This window comes from Equus caballus, chromosome 7 (genome assembly GCF_041296265.1).
Source record: "Equus caballus isolate H_3958 breed thoroughbred chromosome 7, TB-T2T, whole genome shotgun sequence".
Lineage (NCBI taxonomy): Eukaryota > Metazoa > Chordata > Mammalia > Perissodactyla > Equidae > Equus > Equus caballus.
Genome location: NC_091690.1, coordinates 48,109,605 through 48,132,799, shown reverse-complemented (window position 1 = coordinate 48,132,799; position 23,195 = coordinate 48,109,605). Strand labels below are relative to the sequence as shown.

Here is a 23,195-nt window from a genome sequence, read left to right as displayed (position 1 = left end):
ACTTATTTATCGTATAACCGGAAGTTAGAACTTTTTGACCACCTTCCTCCAGTAGCCCCTCCCTTCACCCTCCACCTCTCATACCCACAATTCTGATCTCATTTTCTGTGGGTTATTCCGCATACAAGTGAGATCATAAAGTATTTGTCTTTGTCTGACATTTCACTTAGCATAATGGCTTCAAGTTTCATGCATGTTTTCACAAATGGTAAGATTTCCTTGTTTTTTATGGCTAATCTCCATTGGATACATATATATATATACACTATATGTATATATACACTGTATATATATATGTGTGTGTATATACCACAACTTCTGTATCCATTCATCCATTGATGGATTTGTATCTTCTCTATGGCAGGCAGAGGCCTCAGTGAGTGAGGATGCCCTCATCAATCATTGTCTTCCCACCATCCAATACATGTTAAACACTGTTGGAGCAACGGCTCGTGCGTTAATGCAAACAATGGACAGCAATACCAAAAGTCCTGCATTCTTGGGATTACCAGCAATGGTTCTCCATAGAGATAAAGGCATAGACAGTTCATCTTCATTTTAGCTGTGGTTAAATGTTTTACTGCATGTGCTATTTGATCACGATCCAGGTACATGGGTATCTGGAGCTCAAGGCTACCATTGCGTTGGGCCATGTGTATTTGTGATATTTATATTTCTGTTTAACTCAGTTGAAAGGATTTGAATTTGCCTTCTGATTCAGCGTATCATTTTGCTGCTATTCAGACTGAGTGACACAATTTGTACCCCATGAAACCTTGAGATTTCTTCCAGTGTAAGGAACAGTTCTGGTCATCTGCACAGTTGTAGCCCATCACGTGTTTTCCTAGGAGTAGAATGATATCTGTGCAAGTTCAGTGTGATTTCCTGGTTAACACACTAAGAAGAGCTATGAATGTTTAGAGGGTATTGATCTAAGCGATAACTGAGGTGAGCTGTAGACACACACAGTATCATTTTGAGTAATATCCTGTGTGGTGGCAAAGGAGGTAAATTTGACACCCTCAAACTGGGAAATTTTCTGTGCTTTTTTGTAAGAGGAGTAGCTGGGAGGTTTTTGTTTCAGTGATGCACAAAGCCCCCAAAGCCCATTTTTGCTGTTTTGATGGATCATTTCCATACGTTTACATTTCCAGGAGATGTTATGGAAGGCTGAGTATGTGTATGTCCTTAAAATCTGGAATGCTGTTTCATTTGGTGCCTAACTGCCCTGGTAGCACCTCCCTCACCATGTTGGATTGAATTGATGTGAGCAGACAAATCCTTGACTTCTTTCTGATTGTATTAATCATGTATCTTATTTTCTGTCTCTTAAGATGTTTGGAGATCTTTAGGGGGCCTCTCAGACATAGGGAGACCCTGCCCCTCCCAGGGGCACCTCATTCCACGTTGGCAGTGGACAGCTTGTCTGGAGCAGGCCTCTCGTGCATACTGCCCAATCCAGTGCCCTGTCCCTACAGACCTCCTTATCTGCCTCTCACACGCCAGACAGTGTTCCCTGCCCTAAACCCACCCAGGGCCAGGAACCAGATGACAGGACCGTCCCTAGGTCCCAAAGGCTGCTGGGTTTGTTCAAAGCAGCCAGTCCTGAGCTGCTCTCTCTGCCCTGACTCACATTTCCTGTGGACCCAAATGAAGGCTGTGGCCTAGGTTTGTGTCCCCCTCCTGATTCTGTCTCCTGGGCAAACCTGATGCAGCCCCTGTGACTCAACTTGGCATAGCAGGCCCTCTTTGGAAATGTAAGTAATAAAAATCTTTCAATGACATTGGCCTGTCCATGTTGTTACTTAATCACCTCCATAAATTAAAATCTCAAGGGTACAAATTGGACACTGATCCTGAGGAGAAAGTGTTCAGTGAAGATGGTGGAGCCACCGTGGGAGGACGGAGTGAGGTCTGTGGGAATGTGAGTCCACAGCAGAGCTGATGTTTCCCAGGAGCCTGTAGCAGGGGACATGGGGGCTGAGTGAGGAGAGGCTCACCTTTGGTCCCCTCACTGAGCTCACAATAGAAAAGCAAAGTGACAAAGGGACAGTTCATGATGAGGGAGTTTCTGGACGCTTTTATAGCAGTGAGCGGGGCTGGAACATCATGACTGAAGCCATTTTGGGCCCTGACTGCCATCCAGTCTCCCATTTTGTGTTTTTTGTAGAGATGTCCTGTTTGTACTCAGGAAGGGTGAAATCCCTTCCCCATCTGGAGGAGCTGAGACCCTCTGTTTGGGGATTGGTTTGGGAGCCAGGAAACACCCCTCTACCAGGTAGGATGGGGGTGAGAACAATGCTCTTTGTGAAGACCTGGGCCTGTGATGAGGATTTTCTAAAGCTTCCATGTGAGTGTGTGTGTCTGTCTCTCTGTGAGCCCCAGTTTGTAAGAAGTATTGGTGTGACAGCCTTGTGGTAGGTGCTTTGGTGAACAAAGCAGAGAAAATATCCCCTCTGCTTTAAAGCTGACATTTTAGGAGAGAAGAAAGAAGATATATAAGTCAAATTATACCATGTGTCTGATGATTGGCCCTCAAGAGTAGAGAAAAGTGGGAAGGAGTGCGGAGGGCCTGGGCTCTGTGTGTCTGTGGGAACGTTTGTGTGTCTGAGCCATTAACTCTGAGGGTTTGTGTCTGTGTGTGTCCTCCTACATGTGCCATGACAAAGTCTGTGTGATGTTGTAAGTCTGTCTGTGGAGCTATGTGTGTGTGTCCTTTGAAATCTGGAGTGGTTGGTTTTCCCATGTTCTTTTTCTTTTTAAGATTTTATTTTTCCTTTTTCTTCCCAAAGCCCCCCGGTACATAGTTGTGTATTTTCAGTTGTGAGTCCTTCTAGCTGTGGTATGTGGGATGCTGCCTCAGCGTCGCCTGATGTGTAGTGCCATGTCTGCGGCCAGGATTCGAACCGGGGAAACCCTGGGCTGCTGAAGCAGAGCACGCTAACTTAACCACTTGGCCACCAGGCCAGCCCCGGTTTTCCCATGTTCTTGCCTAACTGCCCTGGTAGCGCCTTTCTCACCACGGTGGGTGGAGCTGGTGAGAGCAGACATCTCTGTCTTCTCTCTGATCTGAGAGAGAAAGCCCTCAGTCCTTCGCCTTCAAGAGTGACGTCAGCTGTGGGTTCTTCACTGATGCTTTATTTCAGGGTGAGGGAGTTGACTGAGGGAGTTTCTCCTAGTTTCCTGAGTGTTTTCCTTGTGAAGGGCTGTTGAACTTGGTCTAATGCTTGTTTGTCTCTATTGAGATGATCTGTAGTTTTTGACATTGATACCATTAATGGTTTCTTATGTTAATTCATTTTCACATATAAAACCAACATTTCTTTCCTGGGTTAAAGCCCACACGGTCGTGGTATTTAGGTCCTTTTATATATTGCTGGATTCAGTGCACTAGTGTTTTGTTGAGGATTTTTTTCACCTATATTAAAAAGAGGTATTTGTACTGTATTACAATGTATATAGTATAAAATTGTCTTCTGCCTCGTATACTATGTGTCTTTTTGTGTATATCTATATATATCGAGAGAGTATGTAGAATACAGTACATATATATTTATATATATGGCACATGTAGTATATAACCTGTATATAGTATGTGTCTTGTATAGAATAGTATTATACCTAATTAGTATATGTTATATATAAGTAGAATATATTACATGCAATTAACATGTATAATTAGTTTTATAGTGTATAGTGTAGTGTTATACTTTTACAGATGGTATTACAGTCTTATCAGTCTGTAGCATTGTGGGTATCATTACCGTGTCTGTTCAGAGTGACTCCAATAAGCCATCCTCATCCTCCCATAGGAACATAGGGGCACCTACCTCACTGTCTTGATACTCCAAAGCCTGTCCTTCTCCACTCTGTTTCTTTTCTCTCTTTCTGAGTGCAGCTGAGGTATCAGTATGTGTCTCAGAAATTGTAACTAATTTATCAGCCTGAGCGTTGAAGTGAGGCTCTGTGGTTTGATGTTTAGTACGTGCCGAGACATGTGTGACCTTCTTATGCATTTGAGTGATTATGAGCAAGATTATCCCAGAGCACTTTCTCTCAAAGGGTGACCTTGGATAAGGAGCTCATGTTGTTCTTGTTGCCAGGCAGCTGGACCATTGGCAATGACCTACATATCTGTAAAAATGTGAAGATGAGGTTGACTGTTGGCCAGGGCATCTCCCAGCATAACTGCCTGGAGTTTGACTAATCCTCCTGATTATTAGGTCCTGTCTTTGGTTAGGGACAGTAGCAGCAAGTCTCCAGCGTTCTTCATCGCACATGCTGGTGGGACAGCACCGTTGATGTGAAAATAGGTGCAGGATTTATTTTTACATGAACAGGAAAGCAAACCATGTTTTGTAATGTCAACCACTTAACGTTTGCATATCAAAGGGAAGAAAAAAAATATATGCTTTAAATTGCTTCTTCTATATAAATGCTGAAGACTTACAAGACATGAATTACACTGTTAGCTACATGAGCATGGGGAATCTAGATGCCAATGCTAGAATTCATGTCAGGAGCAGCCTTCAGGCATGCTTTTAAATCTCAGGCTCAGTTTTTGAAACTTGATGTTCACAATAAACGATTCATGATAATCAAAAAAATAAATGTGTATGAACCATATCTTATATTTAATAGTGTTGAATAACAAAAATTCAACCGAGAAGGTTTTAAAGATCTAATTGCTTTATTGAGCCATCACTTGGGCAGCATCCCTTCTATGAAGTAGAGAGGAGCTCCATATGACTCCAGAAAGGAAAAGCTTTTAAAGGCAGGACGAGGAAGTCATAGGTAGGAGAAAGGATTATTTTATGCATGGTTACCTCAGTTTGGGGACACAAGGGTCTTGTTAGGTGGATGACCTCATCTTCCTTTGGCGGATGGAGAGGCCCATGTAGCAGATTGCCTCATTGGTGCTGACCAGAAAATCCTAGACTGACCATTTAGACTACATTCCTAGGGAAGGTTGAAGCTTCTGGTTTGGTGATCTAAGCCTAGCAAAAGTGACTCTCTTTGGGGCCTTTGGTTTTCTTTTTCACAATTTCCTTCTTTTTGATCAGACTCTCAGCTTAACTGAGAGACATGATCAAAGTTTAAGGCATTAGCACCACTCTCAGCAGCCACTGCGGTGAAGTTCACTGTTTCTGTTGTTCCTTTAGGTGCTGTCCAGAGGTCATGATGTTTTTCCTTAACCCCTGTGACATTCATAGATCAAGGCTTCAGGTTTATGCTCTTTAAGTTGGTCATCTCTTGACTCCTTTTCTGAGGTTCCAGTCTTAGGGAGATCACTTGCTTGGTGGTTAGTGGCTACAAACATGCATTTAAAGCTTTTGAGAGAATACAGTGTACCAGAAAGTTTATTATGACTATAATAAGAGGATAGTTCTCAATATCTGGAGTGCACTTAGGAGCCATGGTCCCCAAGACCCAAACCAATCACAATCAAGTGAGTCAAAGAAAGACCCCATTGGAGGACTCACCTTTTTAAAAAGCTAAGTTGCTTGCTTAGTGATCCTCTATAATTGAGTTTCAACTTCCCCAGAAGTGTTAATTCAGGTGCAGCAGGTGGTGTTGGCACAGCACAGACACCTCCTTGCTCAGTTAAAAGACAATCAAGGGCTATCTTGCTACCAAGAACAACTTTGACCAGAGAGTCTAAGAATCTTTGTTGGGCAGCTCTTGTTTTACCAATGGATTTTGCAATATCTGCAAGAGCTAAGGAGAGGTTTTCTGATTATGTTCTCATTTTCCTTTTTTTACTCCTAACCAGGGAAGTATGGCCCCATCAAAGGATGTGAATGCCGGGTCCTGAATGCCTCCTGGTAGGTCCTTTCTAACTCAACAATGTAAATTCAGGGGAGTCAACCATATGATGTCTTAGTTCACTTATGAAAAGTTAGGGGCTCAGTTAGATAAGCTAAGAGGCATTGCCTAGTTATGCACCAGCCATCCAGGCATTCATAGACCCAAGGAGAATCATAACTACTAAAGACAGTGATAGATCCTGTAAGGGCACAAACCACTCCTCACTAAGGTGACATTTGCAGGGATTGTTGCATTTGCCCATTCAAGCCTGGAGTCAGTTAGATTGTCTCCTAGGCTGAAATAAAAAGTTGGTCTAAATTCCAGAGGTTACCCTTCTTAGCACTGTCCTGGGACATATGATTGATGGTGTTATCTTTCCAGGCCCTTTCCAGACTAATGGGAAGAAAGAAAAGAAGGAAGGACTTTATGTTTAGCTAAAGTATGAAGTCTTGATCTGGCATCTGAGGAGGAAGCAGTCTACCTCCATGTCACCTACTTCTCTCCCTTGTCAATCTGATGTGGAGATCTCCAGCATCTGGACAGGACCAGATGTCAGGTGGAGCCTTCTTCAGCTGGGAGGTGTATACCTAAGGTTCAAACTCCTGAAGCTAGGCTGTCATCTAGGTAGAGAGGAGGACCTGGTATAGTTTCTCCATGGAGATTTAAGGGCAGTCTTTATTCTTACCAATTCATTGTTATGATCTTAGTTATCAGAAATTTGTACTTATCAAAAAGTCCTGGGGGCCAGTCCCATGTCCTAGTCATTAAGTTTGGTATGCTCCACTTTGGTGGCCCAGGTTTGGTTCCTGGGTGCAGATTTATACCACTCATCAGAGGCCATGCTGTGGCAGTGACCCACATGCAAAATAGAGGAAGATTGGCACAGATCTTAGCTCAGGGCAAATCTTCCTCAGCAAAAAAACAGGGCATTTCCTTTAATCTCCTTGAAGATGAAGCAGAAACACTTTTGTAAAAGCATCAGATTGTAAGAATACCTCTGTATAAATGACAAAAGACTTTAAAATGCCCATAGTTAAAAATCTAACAAGAGTTCATTTTAATGGAATTAACTAGGAAAATTGGTTATTTTTTGTAACATACAACATTTTAAGATAGCTGGAATTTTGACTGATAGCATAATATCAGGGCATATCAGATTTCCAAGAATTTCACACAATTTCTGGAACACTTAGAGCACTTACCTATACAGACACAACATAAAGAAGACCTGGTATTACTTCTTATATGACAGTGCTTCCCATGTAATTTAACATATCAAGTATACCTAGTTAGTTTAACATCTCCCTTTTTATAAGGAGAGAGAGCAAAACTTTTGAGATGTTCCAGGGTCCCTCTGGAAAAACCCAAAGTTAGTTCAAAGTCAAAGAGTCTTCATTTAGAATTGGATTTTGGAGAAATTTGTCAGAAATACCAAAAGGTTTTAGATGCTTGCCTAAATGGGATCACTGATCATTATGAAACAGTACTTCATTATCTATTTGACCAAAGTGACGGCAAAAGATTTGAAAGGGAAATATAGAAGTTTACATAGTTGTGAGCAAAATTTAGCTCTTTTAATAGCGAGTACTGGGTTTAAGTAATCAACGACCTGGTGAAGACAACATGGAACGTAGGTGATTATTTTGACAAGACACAAGATCTTTTTTCTATAGGCAGATTACTTAAAAAGGTAAAGAAATAAACCTCTTATAGTCTCAGATTATCAAGAGCAGACCAATAGTTCAAGAAAACTTTGTGCTTTAAACAGAGAGAAAACAAAATACTAATTTTGTAGCAGGTTACTTTTATATTAAAACTCATTTACTTAATTAAATTTATTCCAATCTTAGCCAGCCATGACTACACGTAAAATTCCTTTTCCTTATTATTCTTAGTAGTTTTGGTTACATATATTAGAATTTTTAACCCTTTAAAGTTTTTGATTTCTATTGAAAACCAGGAAGCAAGCAATTATGAACTGTGTTACATTAGCATTCTGTGGATTGGCAGACTTATTATAAAAACTTTTTGTAATTTCCAGAAAATGTGCTTCCTCACAGTAAACTTTTCAACATGGCACAAGACATCTTGGATCTACTCATAGATCCAAATATCTTTAATTCATCTGTAGAAGGAAGCAAAAAGTAGATAAACCGATGTTCAGTAATTAATGTTTGACTATTTCCTCTTTTTTGGAAATGATCGGGAGATTCAGTGTATTTCACTTAACTCCTCATTTAATGACGCTGCAAAATGTTAGGGTTACAGGTTACCAGGAAGTTTGGGGAGACTATTTAAAATGTTCACCTCTGAACTTACCTTACTTGCATCTATTTAATTTGCTTGTTCTTAACAATGTTTAGATTACCCATTAAAACTTCGTTAGACGTTAGATAAAGTTAGCTGTTATCCCAAATGAATTTTTCTTGCTCACAAAGTTTGGAAGAGAGAACATGAGTTCATTTAGTTAATAAACCCAGGTGGAATAGAGTTATCTCTGCATTATATTCAGTGTTGATAACACTGAAGACAGGTCTGTTCTAATTAAATCAACAAACTTAAACTAGCTTTGATACCAAATAGTTTCCCATATCATGTGAACTTGAAAAGCATTTGGGATAGTTTCTATTATATTTTTGAGAATTTGATGAATACTAGGGACTTGTTTGTTTAAGCCAATTAAATAGAACTCTTCTACAAATTTATTTTAGTAATACCATCTGCAGGTGGAAGAGTACCACCTATCTACAACACACGCAGACAAATGCAAACAGAAACAGAGTTTTTATTGTGAAATTTTAGCCATGAGACAGGTACGATAATATGAAACTTACGAGTTACTAAGAATTTGGATCTAAGTTGTTTTTCTGGTAGATGGAATAAGTTAGGGTACCTGCTCAGATGGCTAAAACCTTTTGCCAATATCTGTGGAGAAGCGCTTAAAAAGGTTTTTATTTACGTAAGTTTCAAACGACCTTTCCCCCTTTCATTTTTCTTCTGATAAGAATGACCTCCCTGAAGTTCATACTTTAACATTTACATCTCAGAGGCACAGGGAAGGGATGTAAGTTCGTCCAAGGCCTTTGATTTCCTAAGGCAAATCATTTAGAACCACTTCGAGATGAATAGGGCAGGTGTGGGGATTGGTAGAAGGAATTTTGACTGCCTCTAGAGCTGCATTTGCAGTTTTGCAAGAATTTGTGATATAAGGACAGTTGCTCTCAATTCCTCAAAGAATGGAGTTGTGGCCTGGATGATAAAGGACTGACACACCCATCCACCAATGGTGGAATACTTTCCTTTCCATCTGGGTACATGTAGCTTAGAGGAGAAGGGGAAAAAATGTTTTTCCTATCAAGCACTGAATATCAGCTTCCAACGTGGCCAAATTTCTGGTTAGAAAATTATTAAAGTCTTTCAAATATCTTGTCAGATTTCAGCCAGGACAGGCCAGGACAAGCAGTGGATACTTCTGGCAATATCGAACAACCTCTTGGATTCAGGAGGTGGCCCCAAGGAGGATACAAAACATATTATCTTCACAAGATCCAGAGTCCCTCTCTTAGATAGCCAGAATAAAGAACAGGCAATTTATCTGTCCCAGGCAGGCAGAAAGCAAGCCAGGTTTTTAGGACATAAAAGAAGACAGGCAAGAAGCTATCTTTGGGAGAGAAAGGATGAGTAGCCAATTGGTCTGGATGTGGAAAGGAAAGAACAGCATGACATTTTCTTTCCCTCTCTCAGCTGGGACCTGCAGACAGTGATCTGGCAGAGCCAGCTCTGTAAGAATTCTCACCCACAGGTGGTTTTTGCCAGATTTTCCTGGGCCTCATCTGCGGGCTCCAGGTGGGGTTTTAGTAGACACTGTAAACTCTGGTATATACCAGAATTTGGCAATGTTTTTCATTAATTTTAATTGTAGTTTCTGCTGGCTCTTTAAGGAAATAACATAGTAGTTTACCAAAAAAAATCCCTTGGAGTCCTGTCAAGTTTGAGCGGGGCCTCTATGGGGCCCCTCCTTTGAGGGTACGTATGGGGGTGTCTCTAAGGCCATTAACTTGGTGAGTTTTTGTTTACGGTTGTGTAGTCTTGTTCCAGGTATGTCATATCTTTAATTTTTCATTAGCTTTTTACAATGAAACTTTCAGTGAAGCTGTTTTTGGAATTTTTTGTTTTTAAGTGCATTTCTTAAATGATCTTATCTGGTTTGAACGTTCCTCAAAATAGCCATTGTTATTTCCCTGAGAGCTGACAGCAGTTTGGCAGGACCCTTAGCTGCAGTGGAGCTTCACCCACATTTCTGTTCAAGCTGATCTAGCTGCACATGGGGTGCAGCTCGCACTTCTACTCAGCCTTATTTTGGGGCCCCCAATGTGATGGTTACCGAGCCAAGCTCTCAGGACACAAAAAATCTTAGTAAGATTTTGCTTTTTTTTTTGTAGAGATTTATGCCTTCTGAGACCATAGTTCTTAGAAAAAAAGCAGTTGTGCCCAAAGGTGGTGTACTTAACTGTTTAGATTTTAAGGATTCTATTTCTTTCAGCTAAGCCTTTGGACCTCTTGGAGACAAACTTATAATCAATGGGATGGTCCACTGGGTGGGAGATTGTGTGATTTCACAGTGGCCCTCATTGCATGGAAATTTTCCTGAGGTTGGCAGGTGACCTAGTGTCAATCTAACCCAATCCTTGACCAAGTTATCCTAACCTGGGAGCCTTTGATTTAGGTGGTGAGCACTCCAGTAGCCTTTAAATGCCCCACCCACGCCTACCACTTTTGCAGCTTTTTGGTCTGTGAGATCCTCTTTAGCGATAGCCTTTATTTATGTAAAACAAGAAAAACAAACATGTGCACCTTAACACACCAGCAGTAACCAAAAGATGTTACAGTGACTGCCCAGGAAAAGGCCCTGTACCCATCGTCAATTCCCAACATGGAACCTCGGAGTGGGGAATGGATTGAACCAATGAACCTCAACCAATAGGGACTGCAGACTGATGCCACACAGATGGGAAACTGCAGCTCCCACCAGCAGTTCCCAACTTGGAATCTGAGGACAGAATCAAGAACTGGGGCCTCCAACCAAGTACAGTTGTGGTCTGAACCACCAGCAGTTCCCGACACAAACGTAGTGATTCTAGACAACTGCAGGAAATGACTGGGAAGCCAGTTAGATTGGGAGGTTATGGCAAGACAGTGGAGCTCAGAAGCAAGAAGGAACTTATCCACAATCCTCAGAAATGGCGAGAAAGACAGATAACTCAAAGAGGGTTCGTAGTTACCTCATCTGTGTTTCTCATTATCCCTAAATGCTGTCAGAAGTTCACTTTGGATCCCGTTGCTGCACCAAATCTGTGAAATAAAAAATATTCAACTGAGTAAATTTTAATAATCCAATTGGATCTCTTGGACAATTAGGCAACATCCCATCCAGCAAGTCAAGAGGAGCTCCAAAGGGCTATAGAAAAGGAAAGTTTTAAAACAGGATAGGGAAGTCATAAACAGAAAAAAGGATCACTTTAGGTGAGGTTACCTCCCTTTGGGGACAATAGGGATTAATAGGTGGATTATCTCATCTTCCTTTGGGGGATGGAGGAGCCCATGTGGCAGATTGCCTCATTGGTGCTGACCAGAAACTCCCAGGATGACCAGTTGAGATTGCAGTCCTGGGGAAGGTGGAAACTGCAGGTAGGTGAGATCTTAAGCCCTGGTTTCGGGACGTGGTACTAGCAAAAGTGGCTCCATTTGGGGCCTGTGGGTTGTTTTTTAACAATAGTTCATAACCAAGTGGCTGATTTATTGTTAATGTGAAGCCACAGCTCTATGTATTAATCACCTAAACAATAATTTTTTGACGTGTGTAATACATTTTTTAAAACCATAAAAAATTAACTTTCTCAGTTCTGTTTCTCTGTACAATGACAAGTGATATTACAGCTTGTGGTACCATTGTATATCAATCTGGAGAGGGTTTGCTGATATGGGCAGACTCATAAATGCACTAGGGGGTATAATAATATGAGGAGCTCCACTGACCCACTCCCCAGTGAAACTGGTGGAAATTATTTTAAAACAACCGTGTGAAGCCTCTGGAAATTGTTCTAAAAGTAAACAGCAAGCGAGGAACATCTATTCAAGAAAATCAATGGAAATTCTGTGAGAAAGGGGAGAGTGTGTGGGGTTTGAACCATGTCCACTCCCTCCCTCCTCTCAGCTCAGCAAGTGAGCCCTCCTTTCCACAGCGCTGCCCCCCGAACCAGAAGACAAGGTTCTCCTTCCCTAAGCTTCCAGAAGGGGGGCTTTTTCCCAGGAGGAGCAGGACTTCAACATTACCCATCCTGCCCACAGCTACCTGTTGCTGAATTTAAGTCCTTTGTTGGTTCATGTGAAATGTGGGGACCCCTTCTTGCCCCAGCCCCTCCTCATGGTACAAAGGCTCTGCTGTGCTCATGCTGTGCTGAGAATGCTGGGCACTGACCACTCTTTCCCCAGCTCATGAGGTGGCTGTAATGTGGGACAATCAAGACAACTCTGGCTGTTGTCTCTCCACTGCACTGATCACTCAGCCCCTAGAATGGCATTGTCACCCAGAGAGGCTTCCTGATGTCTCCACTATAGCTCCAGAGTCCTGGCACAGAGATTTTACCTGAACCTGGGGAAAAGCCAGCCATAAAACACAAAGCTCTTAATTCCTTCCCAAGTGAATTAACTTGGCCAGCAAAACATTGTGAAAATTCAAGTCAGAGGACACTCTCAAGAAAGTGGAGAATGAGGTGAAATTAGTGGGTTTCTGTATTTTAATGAAGACACAGCTTAGACTGTAGGCTGACTAGTTTTCTGGAAAGAACCAGGGAATTAGACTGCTGAGAGGAGGCTTCCAAGGGTCAGAACAAATATCAGTGACATCAGAAAGTATTTCTTCAAAGAAGCCAGAATTTCACTAGACAATTTGGTAGAGCAAGTTATGCCCCCAGGACATTGGTGAAAACACTAGAGCAAGCAGCCAGCAGTTGATCTAGTTTAACCACTGGGTGTGTCCACGAAAGAGGAAGACAGCCCTCCAATGCCACCGTCTAATGACAGACACACCCAAAGCCATGCCGATTCTAGGAGCTACATCAGAGTTTTCACTCTGTGTGGAGGACACAGACTTAAATAATCCACCTAGTCAACTGAACAAATAAAGCCAATAATAAAAAGTCCCAGTAGGAAGGGGACCTGTACCCAGAGTTGCTACAATTTATGACCAAAAATGTCTGGATTGCATCAAAAATGCGAGACATGCAAATATATGGGAAATTAGGGACTATACATTGGGGAAAAAACAGCAATTGAAAAAATTACCCAACTCTTACAGGAAAACCCAGTAAAATTAACAAGTGACATCTCAGCAGGTAAAAGGGAGGCAAGAAGGCAGATGGATAACATATGCAAAATGCACAAAGAAAAAACCTGTCAACCAAGAATCCTATATTCACCAAAACTACCTTGTAATATATAAAGATGAATTAAAAACCTTTCCAGAGTAAGAAAACCTGAAAAAATTGTCCATAGACAACTGCCTTATGATATTAATGAAAGAGTTCTTTAGGTTGAAAGCAAGTGACTCAGGATGCTATCTGATATCGACATAAAGAAACGAAAACAGGGGCCTGCCGGGTGGCGCAGCAGTTAAGTGTGCACATTCCACTTTGGCGACCCGGGGTTCACGGGTTTGGATCCCGGATGCAGACATGGCACCGCTTGGCAAGCCATGCTGTGGTAGGCGTCCCACATATAAAGTAGAGGAAGATGGGCACGGATGTTAGCCCAGGGCCAGTCCTCCTCAGCAAAAAGAGGAGGATTGACAGCAGTTAGCTCAGGGCTAATCTTCCTCAAAAAAAAAAAAAAGTGTAGCAATATATTATTGGTTATATCATTAATAGGTATAAACTATATAACAACAATAATACCACAAAAATGGCAAAAGAGAATAGAGCTATATATGAGTAAAGATTGTATCACTGGAATTGAAATAGTAGAAATCTGAAGCTCCTTGTAAATTAAGAAGTATTTGTCAAGTAGTAGAGCAACCCCTAAAAAAAAGACCTTCAAAATTATAGTGAAGTCATTTAAAAATTAAAATGCTACATTAGAAAACATTCAGTGAGTGCAATAGAAAACCATAAAGGAGGAGAAGAGAGACCAAAACCTACATGAAAATTGTAGAAAAAGAAAGTAAAATGACAGGTGTAATTGCAACTATGTCAGTAATAATAAAGGTGAATGGATTACATTTTCCAAACAGAAGAGAGAGATTCTCACCTCAGATTAAACAAACCGTGATTTAAATATGCTAAGTATAGGAAGCACACTGTAGATTCAAAGATACAGATTGAAAGTAAAAAGCTAGCAAAAATATACATGTGAAAATAGCCCTCCCAAGACAGCTGGAGAGATGATACAAATATCTAGCAAAATAGACTATAAAACAAAATATATTATTAGAGATAATGAGGAACATTATATCATACCTAAAGGGTCAGAGTTTGTGGCCTGCATCTAACAAGGTACAAAGAAATAAATGTATAGCCATTAATGCCTATACTAACAAAGAAGAGAGATCTTGAATCAATAACGTAACCTTTCACCTTAACAAACTTGAAAAGTTGAGGAACCAAACCCAAAGCAAGTAGAAAAAGAAATAAAAATTAGAGCAGAAATTAAGGAAATGAGGAATACAAAAAGCCACAGAGGAAATCAGTGAGACCCATAGTGGGATCTACAGAAAGATGAACAAATTTATCAACTAGATTGAATTAGAGAAAGAGAGGAAGATTCAAATTCATACAATCAGAAAGAAAGAGGGATATTACTACTGACATTACAGAAACAAGATTATAAAAGAAATCCATCAACAATTGTATGGCAACAAATTAGATAACTGAGATGAAATGGACAAATCCCTTGAAAGACAAAAACTACTGAATCTAAATCAAGACTAAGTGGAAAATCTGAATAGAACTGTAAAAAGCGAAGGGGTTGAATTAGTAAACAACCAGCCACCCACATAGTAAGCCTAGGCCCAGATGGCTTCAACACAGAATTCTCCGAACATTCCAAGATTATTTAGTACCAGCTCTTCACACACTCCTTAAAATTAGAATGGAGAGAATAGTTTGCACTCATTTTGTGAGGCCAGTACAACAAATACCAGCAAACTCAATCCAGCAGCATATAAAAGAATTATATACCATGACCAAGTGGGATTTATTCCAGGGATGGAAGTTGGGTTAACATCTCAAAATCCATTTATATAATAAAGAATATCAATAGAATAAAAAGGAAAAGTGGCAGATCATTTCAAAAGACTCAGGGAAAATAGTGGACAAAATCCAGTACCCTTCCATGATTAAAGCACTCAGATTACCAGGACTAGAAGGAAATATGTTAACATCATAATGAGCGTCTATGGAAAAGCTACAGCTAATATAGTATTTAATTGTGAAAAACTGGATGCTTTCCCCTTGACGATAAGGCAGCAAAGGAGGATGTCTGCTCTTGCCACTTCTATTCTAGAATATACTGGAGATTTTAGCCAGAATCATTATGCAAGACAAGGAAATGAAATACATAGAGATTGCTTACCAAGATGTAAAACTATCCCTATTTTAGCTGAGACATCTTGTTTTTACAAAACTGAAAGGAATCCAGTAAGAAAATTATTAGAACTGATAATTAAGGTCAGCAACATGATAAGATTCAAGATCAAAATATAAAAATCAATAGCATTTCTGTACACTTGCATTGAACAACCTGATAATGAAATTAAGAAATGTATTGACAAAATCAAAATGAATAAAATACTTAGGAATAAATTTAGCAAAAGAAGTACAAAATGAATACTCAGAAAACTGCCAGATGTCAAGAGAAATTAAAAATGTATAAATAAATGGGAAAACATCTCAATTTCATGAATCAGGCAATTTAACATAGGTGAAATGCCACTGTTCTCCACATGATCTGAAATTCAGCACGTGCCTGTCATGATCCCAGCTTATTCCTTTATACAAATTTGTCAGCTCTCATAAAGTTACATGGAATGCCAAGGGAATCAGATTAGACAAAGCAATCTTGAAAAAGAAAAAAAGTGGTAGGAGTAACATGTCCTGGTTTCACACCATGTTATATGCAAGAGTAAGAGTGTGGTACTAACATGAGGATAGACATACAGATCTATGGGATAGATTGAGTTCTGAGAAATAAACCCATGTGTCTGTGGTCAACTGATATTTGAAAAAGATGCCAAGAATTAGGCAAGAATATTCTTGCATAAATTTGTGCTGGGCCAAGTGGATAGCCATATGCAAAAGAAAGAGGTTTCATCTTTATATGACACCACATACAATAATTTGCCAGAAAGGATAAAGACCTACAGATAAGAGTAAATGATAACACACTTAGATAAAATGTAGGAGTAAATTCCTGACCTTAGATTTGGCAAAGAGTTAGTAGATAGTACAGCAAGAACAAAAACAAAAACAAAAATAGGTAATTTGGACATCATCATTAATGAGTTTTGTGCCTCAAAGGACACTGTCAAGAGAGTGAAAACACCCTTTGGAATTCTTGTGCACTGCCACTGGGAACATAAAATTATGTTGATGGTAAGAAATACAGCTTGGCAGTTCTTCCAAAAATTGCAAACTGAGTTACCATCTGAACTAGCAGTTCTACTTCTAGGACTTGAAGGAAAATTGAAAGCAGGGTCTTAAACAGATATACGTCCACTCATGTTTATATTCGCATTATTCACATTAGCCAAAAGGTAGAAGTCACTCAAGTGCCAATCAGCAGATGAATGGATCGAAAAAGTTGGCACATATGTACAATGGCATTTTATTCACCTTGAAAAAGAAAGCAGATTCTGACATGTGCTACAGCTGAACTATACACTTAAAAAATGGTGAAAATGTAAATTTTATGGTATGTGTATATTACCACAATTAAAAGTAAAATATTTAAGGCAAGAGTGAAAACAACCCTCAGGATGAAAGAAAATTTCACAAATCATATATCTGATAAGAAACTGGTATTGAAAATATCTAAAGATCTCTTAAAACTTAATTATAAAAAGTCAAATAACTCAATTTGAATATGGCAAAGGATCTGAATACACTGTTTTCTAAAGAAGATAGACAAATGGTCAAGAGCATATGAAAAGATGCTGGACATCCTTAGTCATCAAGGAAATGCAAATCAAAACCCCAGTGAGATAGCACTTCACAACCACTGGGATGGCTAGAGTCAAGAAGTGAGTTAAGAACAAGTTTTGTTGAGGGTATATTTAGAAATTTGAACTCTCACACGTGGGTGGTGTGAATATAAAATGTCACTGTGGGAAAAGGTCTGGGATTTCTTCAGATATAAAACTTAACATTACCATATGACCCATCATTCTTAGGTTCTTAGTTACTTTGGTGAGAATGCTTCATTCTGTCTTAGCAAATTTCAAGCATGAATATTATATACATATATCAAATCATCACGTTGTAATCTTTAAATACAGACAATTATACCTCAATAAAGCTGGGGGACGAGGGGGGGAAGAATTTTCAGGTGCATCCCATGCTTACATAAGGACTTATTGTTTTTCTTATAGCAGTGAAAATAAAGATCAGTTTCCTCAGATCCAGATATTATAGTGGTTAACAAATTTTAAAGCTCTCTAGTGACATGGGCTAAAAGTGATCTGAGATAAATTTCCTTCCGAAATAATATGTACACCTTAGACTTTAATGAGCACATGTGACACCCTGTGATCAGACTGAGAAGAGTCCTTGCTCCCAGGCTATGGCTGTGGGACTCAAACTTCCCGTCAGAGCCAAGAGCTCTGGGATTCTTTATGTTGAGTACCACATGAGTGGGGTGGGGAGGGATGGGCAGAAGGCTCATCGCTAGCAAGGATCACAGATTAAAATGGAGCCTGACTCTTTATTATAGATAGTGAGGTCACAGTTAAGTGTCTGCATTTCTAAATAAGGGTCACAGTTCCATGATTGGCCTCACAGCCTGTGGCAAGCCCTTGACCCCTAGAGGACGCCATTCCCTCTTGCTCCAGTGTGGCCTGGCCTGGACCATCCTCTTGTCTGTACTTGCTCCATTTGGAAACAGGAGTTCCCAGTGCACACCAGTGCCCACTGTTCACAAAGAGCTGGGTGAAAGCAACAGAGGCAGCCCCAGGCCAGAAAATGGCCTGTTTAAGTGCAAATGTGCCAGGTGAGTCAGGTTCCAGCCACCTGCCTAGGCTGGTTCTCTGAGCCACACAGCCCTCCACCAGCTTTTACTGGGGGTGAGGGCCAGGGCCTTCTGGACTGTCCAGTCAGGGGAGCTGCTGGGGCAGGTAGGTGGGGTGATGCAGGGCCCCAAAGGGGACGTCCCTTCATGCACCTGCCAAGCTTTGGATTGGTTGTCACCTGCTGTTAACAACCTCTGGTGGCTCTGCCGCAGCCTGTCATCCTGTGGCTGTGGGGGTTACAGGAAGGAATCAGGGTGACTTGGGAGACCTAGAAATGATGAGTGTGCTGGAGCCAGGGAGGAGGGTCTGGTCAGAACGGGCCCTGGTGGGACAGGCCTCCCTGCGGTCGCCTCCAGCGTCTGCGGATCTGGGTCTGCAGGTGGCGCTACTCAGACCTCAGTCCCCTCGGGCTGTAGCATCGGATCTGCGCCTACAGCCAGCGTTCCCAGGCGTCCTCTCGTCACTGCACATGGTGACTCGGCCCCGGGGCCTCTCTGGGCAGCTCTGCACCCGCAGCCGCACATCTCCTCAGATAGTGGGGTGACCACGGGGAGACTCATCAGGACACTCGGGGCTTGGTCTCGAGTTCCTGCGTGGGAGGAGCTGCACTCTGTGCGATCCTCAGTGCCTCCTTTTTCCCCAGGAGGCGCCCAGTTTTTCCTGAGTTTTCCAAATATTTGGGGAGCAGGGTCTCAAATCCACAGCCCTGTCCCTCCAGACTAGCTCTTCCAGGGCTGCCAGTCAGTCTCAATTTTCACATCGCTCCTTGTGTTCCCAAAGCCACCTGCCCCTCGGATTCGCAGCATCCTTATCAACTATTCGCCCTCCGTGGTGCATCAAACAGACTCGTGTTTTAGCTGTTTATTGTTATTCCCCAGAGCCATGGATGCCCCTTTCTTAAAGATGGTATTTGTCTGTGGATATTTTACATGAGAGGAAAGCAGAGAATAACCACCTGGAACTACAATGCATGAAATCCTTGTCTCTCCCTCAGGGTCCTTCTGGGCACAGACATGCAGTTGTCACTCCTTTGGGTGGAGCTTCCTCTTGAGAAACTTTCCTGGGTGAGCTGTCCTGTCAGCACCGCCCCTCTTTAGGTTTGTGACCTAGAAAAGATTCACTAACTCGTCTGTCTCCATTTTTCAATAACCGTAGATATATTTAATCAATAAACCTTGGAAGACAATATAAAATAGTTAAAAACAGACAAAAAAGAGCTGAATTTCAGAAAAAATAAAACATTTTCTTATTACATTCCATTTGTTGAGAATTCTCATTTCACTCTTTCTTCCCCTGAACGTGTGTAGTAAGTTTCTGAGGTCTGTTCTTTACTTTTGGATATTATTAAATGAAATTCTGGGACATAGACATGCAGACCCCAAGTGTTCAAGTGTGATTTCTTGCCATGGGATAATAATTAACTTTTTTTCCTGAAAGGAATAGATTTTTACAGTTTTTTAGTTGAACTAGTAAAACTGCGTTATAGTCTCTTCCTTGTTTTCCACATAAAGACTGAGTTTAAGTGATTTTGCTGGATTATTCAAAAACTGGGTTTGTGTCATTTGAAATAACAGTGATTTTTGCAACATCCGAAGCATCTCCAGGTGGAGCAGAGGCCCACATTCTAAGACCCAAGCTAAGGCCCCCTTGAGCCTGCAGAGGGAAGGCCTTGCAGGTCCAGCTGTCCTTCCTGGGGAGCCTCCCATGCAGGTGTCCTACTGCTCACACCCCCATGGAAGGAGCCTTGATCCTGAGAGGAGCTGCAGAGCCCTGGAAAGCTGGGGGTGCATGTGCTCCTGGGGTGGGGAGTGACGCCCTTTCTGAGGCTGTGGTTGTGGTTCTTAGGCCTGGACATTTTAATGTTATGTTTGAGTTTTGCACTCACACTTTAGGTGCACTGAGAGTATAATTTGTGCACAGTGAGAAAGTCTGTGAAGATCATGTGTTCTGTGGATAAAGGTTTATGAATTTGGAGTTCATGTGGGTCAGAAGCTTAAACTGAATCCGGCTGAGAGTTTTCTCACTGAGAAAACCTGGGGGAGGCAGTGCTTCCATGCTCACAGGAGAGGGAGGGTGTGTGGGGCTCCCAGAGTTCACTCCTGTGGCTGCTCAGGGGTCCCTACCCTCCTTCACTAGGCCAAAGCACTGTAGGGGTGACATCTCAGCTGGGACCCCACATCTGGGAACATGGTCACTTTCTGAACGTGGGTTTTCCTTCTGAACTATAGAGAAGCAGACTGCTTCTATGAGCTGATTCGAATATTCATGTTTCTGTCCTTAGATTCCTTTATCCATTGAAGGTTGCAGCCCTTTGATTCTAGTCTCCATTAGCGGTGGGGAATTAAAATGTAAGTTGATTGTGAGATAGGATATGAGTAAGGCAAGAACATTGTGGAGCCAAATAGAGTTTTTGTTTCATTTAGACAAGAGAACCTCGTGATATGAGATGGGTGTACTTAAGTTCTCAGGTGCGTTTTCCATTTTTATGTCAGTTTTTGTGTGTCCATGTTCTGAGGGAACTTTGGCATTTAAAAGGGTATACTATTCCTAAGGCAAATGAATTCCTATTTTAATGGATGTGAGGAAAACACTTGAATTTCTATTTGCATTGATATGAGGAAACACATAAAGCTTAACACATAAAGTAAAACACATAAAGTAAATCTTTGAAATTCCAAGTTTATTGCAGGGCTTAATTGCAAACCCCTAGTGTACTCCTTCCTGAAAATATCTCCAGTATGAAATAGAGTGGAGGGACAAACGATAATGCCCTTTCTCCTTTTTGTTAGACAGGAATTTGTAAGTTGTTTATGGTTTACTGTTTTATGTTTATTAGTGTTTAAAGGATTAAATCTTGTCATGGTTTCCTATGAAGAAATGTTAAAGTTAAATTAATTTTAAAATCCAAAAAGTTAATTAAAAATAATCATCAAGCATAGGAAAATATGGTGTTGTCGATGAAAATAATCCATAACCAATCTATAAATGAAAATTTGGGAGAGTTTATTCTGAGCTAAAGTCTGAGGACCATGGCCCGGGGCCTTTCTTCCCAAAGGAAGAAAGGGCACCAAAGAAGTGAGGTGTACAGAGTGGTTATATACCCCCATACAGGACATTTCACATATGATTGAAATGTCCCTCCCACAATAGTCAGGAGACTGCTCTGTCAGCACAGCGCTTGATGGACACAGCCCGTAGTGGGTCTGTGCAGCAGGAAGCAAGTCTGTTGTCTCGAGCTGGGTGGTCACAGGTGAGTGCAGCAATCAGTTCCTAGCCTAAGGAAAGATGCTTAATCCTTAAGGGAATGCCAACGTTGGGAGGGGGAGGGAAGTTGCACCTTTATCTCGAGGGCCTTTGTTCTTGCCATAGGGAATGTCTAAAGCAGATATACAATGCATGCTCAAGGGCCGTGGTCAGGCCCTTTTGGAAAGACAAGGTCAGGCCGAATTAGGTTTACACAAAATGGTTTCCTTATATACTCCAATACATCCTATTACTTGCCATTTTTATTTGTCAGTGTATATAAATTCCTCTCTTTATTTTAAATAAATAATGCATGGGAAGGTTAAAAATTTTCCTAAGAAAGGAAACTCCCTTAAGGAGACTCCCCGCCTGCTCGTCCTGCCCCGCTCCTCTGCTCTGACTCCAGCCTCCCTCACATGGCCAGTTTTGATCACTGCTTCACCATCCTGTTAGTGTTTCTTTATAAAAATGCAAGCCAGGGGGAATGCCTGTTTTTCTCACCCATGTTTGTTCTTTAATGAGTGGCCAGGGTCCACGTATTTGATATTTGACTTCTGACAATTTAAGCCTCGCCCTCCCTTTCCCCTGGGCCTTCTTCCCTGGACAGGTTGATGAGAAAGCCTGGAGGCTCCTGCACTGTGGGCTGCTGCTTGCGGGGCAGCTCCTCCTGGGCGCTGTGCTGCCTTGTGTTTCATTGTGGACCCCACCAAGCCTGGGTTCTACATACAGAGGACTCCAAGGTGGCAGTTTTGGTAATTCCTCGTCCCTCAAGAGCAGGAGTCTGGAAATGAGGCCCTCCTCAATGTGGCCCTCAGTCAGTGTCTTGGAATCTATCTGTGTTTAGAGTGAATGTGAGACTAAGGTTGGGGTTGCCTTGATATTTGGGGCACTAGGATTATGAGGAGGATTATACCCTGTCAATGAGCTGAGCCCATCAATGGTCACTCCTTACAAACCAATTATTTCAAAGAAAAAGAGAAGAGAGGAAAATGCAGCCAGTAGGTGATGAGATCACAGAGGGCTCACCAGGACCGCTAGGTAACTCTGCGGCTGCTGCCCCTGTGTCTTTTGCAACAAAGATCCTGACGCTCTGGGTTATAGTGAGCAACACCACAGTCTGAGTTTGTCACAGCAAAGGGATTAGTTTGAACCCAACTTAGGCCTGGGTCCTTACACTCTATAAACCAACCAGTTGTCATGGAGGAGGCCTCTGACCCTGATGGCAGTGATGTGAGGCTCTCAGAGGAGGGGCTAAAGTTGTCCGTAGGCCTCTTATGGAAAAAAGTGCTCTAGACCCCACGCTATATGCCATTAGAGCTGCTTTGTCATCTCATACTGAGATCTCTTGAAAACAGAGGCTCTCACAGCACTGAGCATGTGATGCTCTACCAGGGTACTTATGCCTTTGGCCTTGGAAACAGCACCCTGTCCGCTCAGCCCAGCTACTGACCCTACTTGTGATATGATGGAGCCTAACCTTGGCCCTGCAGCGTATGCCACCTGCAGGAGGGGATGGTGTTTCTTCAGTTCCTTGAAAGATGCCAGGGTGCTGAAGGAGGTCACCCCTCTCCCAGACACCTTGGTTCCCTGGGTAGTTCCTTGGGATTAACTGAACATACAGCACTGGGGAGTGCATGGACTTCGAGGACAATACGTATTTGTGCATAATGGAGCTCAGTAGAGTGCTGCTGCTCTTCATCCCTTAACTGGGACATCCGTGATGAAACACCAAACCAAAGGAACATTAGAGCTAACAAACATCAGGCAGTCATCTTACCACTGGCCAGAAATTGGGCTCATCTACATATGCTCACAAACTCTTGGATGATTGCCTAAGAGGCGCCCCTTTGTGGTAAAAGAACTCTAG

At 41.8% G+C, this 23,195-nt stretch overlaps 1 protein-coding gene across 12 annotated transcripts in view; it reads left to right on the top strand.

Moving 5' to 3' along the window:
* Positions 1-23,195, top strand: part of LOC100064925 (zinc finger protein 709) — a 78,610-nt gene that overhangs the window by 9,332 nt on the left and 46,083 nt on the right. For 2 of the 12 annotated variants that reach the window (XM_014741471.3, XM_070274014.1), the window contains exon 2: positions 5,774-5,825. The exons of 3 other annotated variants lie outside the window; for them this stretch is intronic. In XM_014741471.3, coding sequence (XP_014596957.1) covers positions 5,802-5,825 — 24 coding nt within the window. In that variant the 5' untranslated portion in view covers positions 5,774-5,801. Of the gene's footprint in view, positions 1-1,689; positions 1,925-2,170; positions 2,279-5,773; positions 5,826-23,195 lie in introns of those variants that run through there. 7 more of the 12 variants (XM_070274010.1, XM_070274012.1, XM_070274013.1 and 4 more) reach the window with 7 other exon arrangements.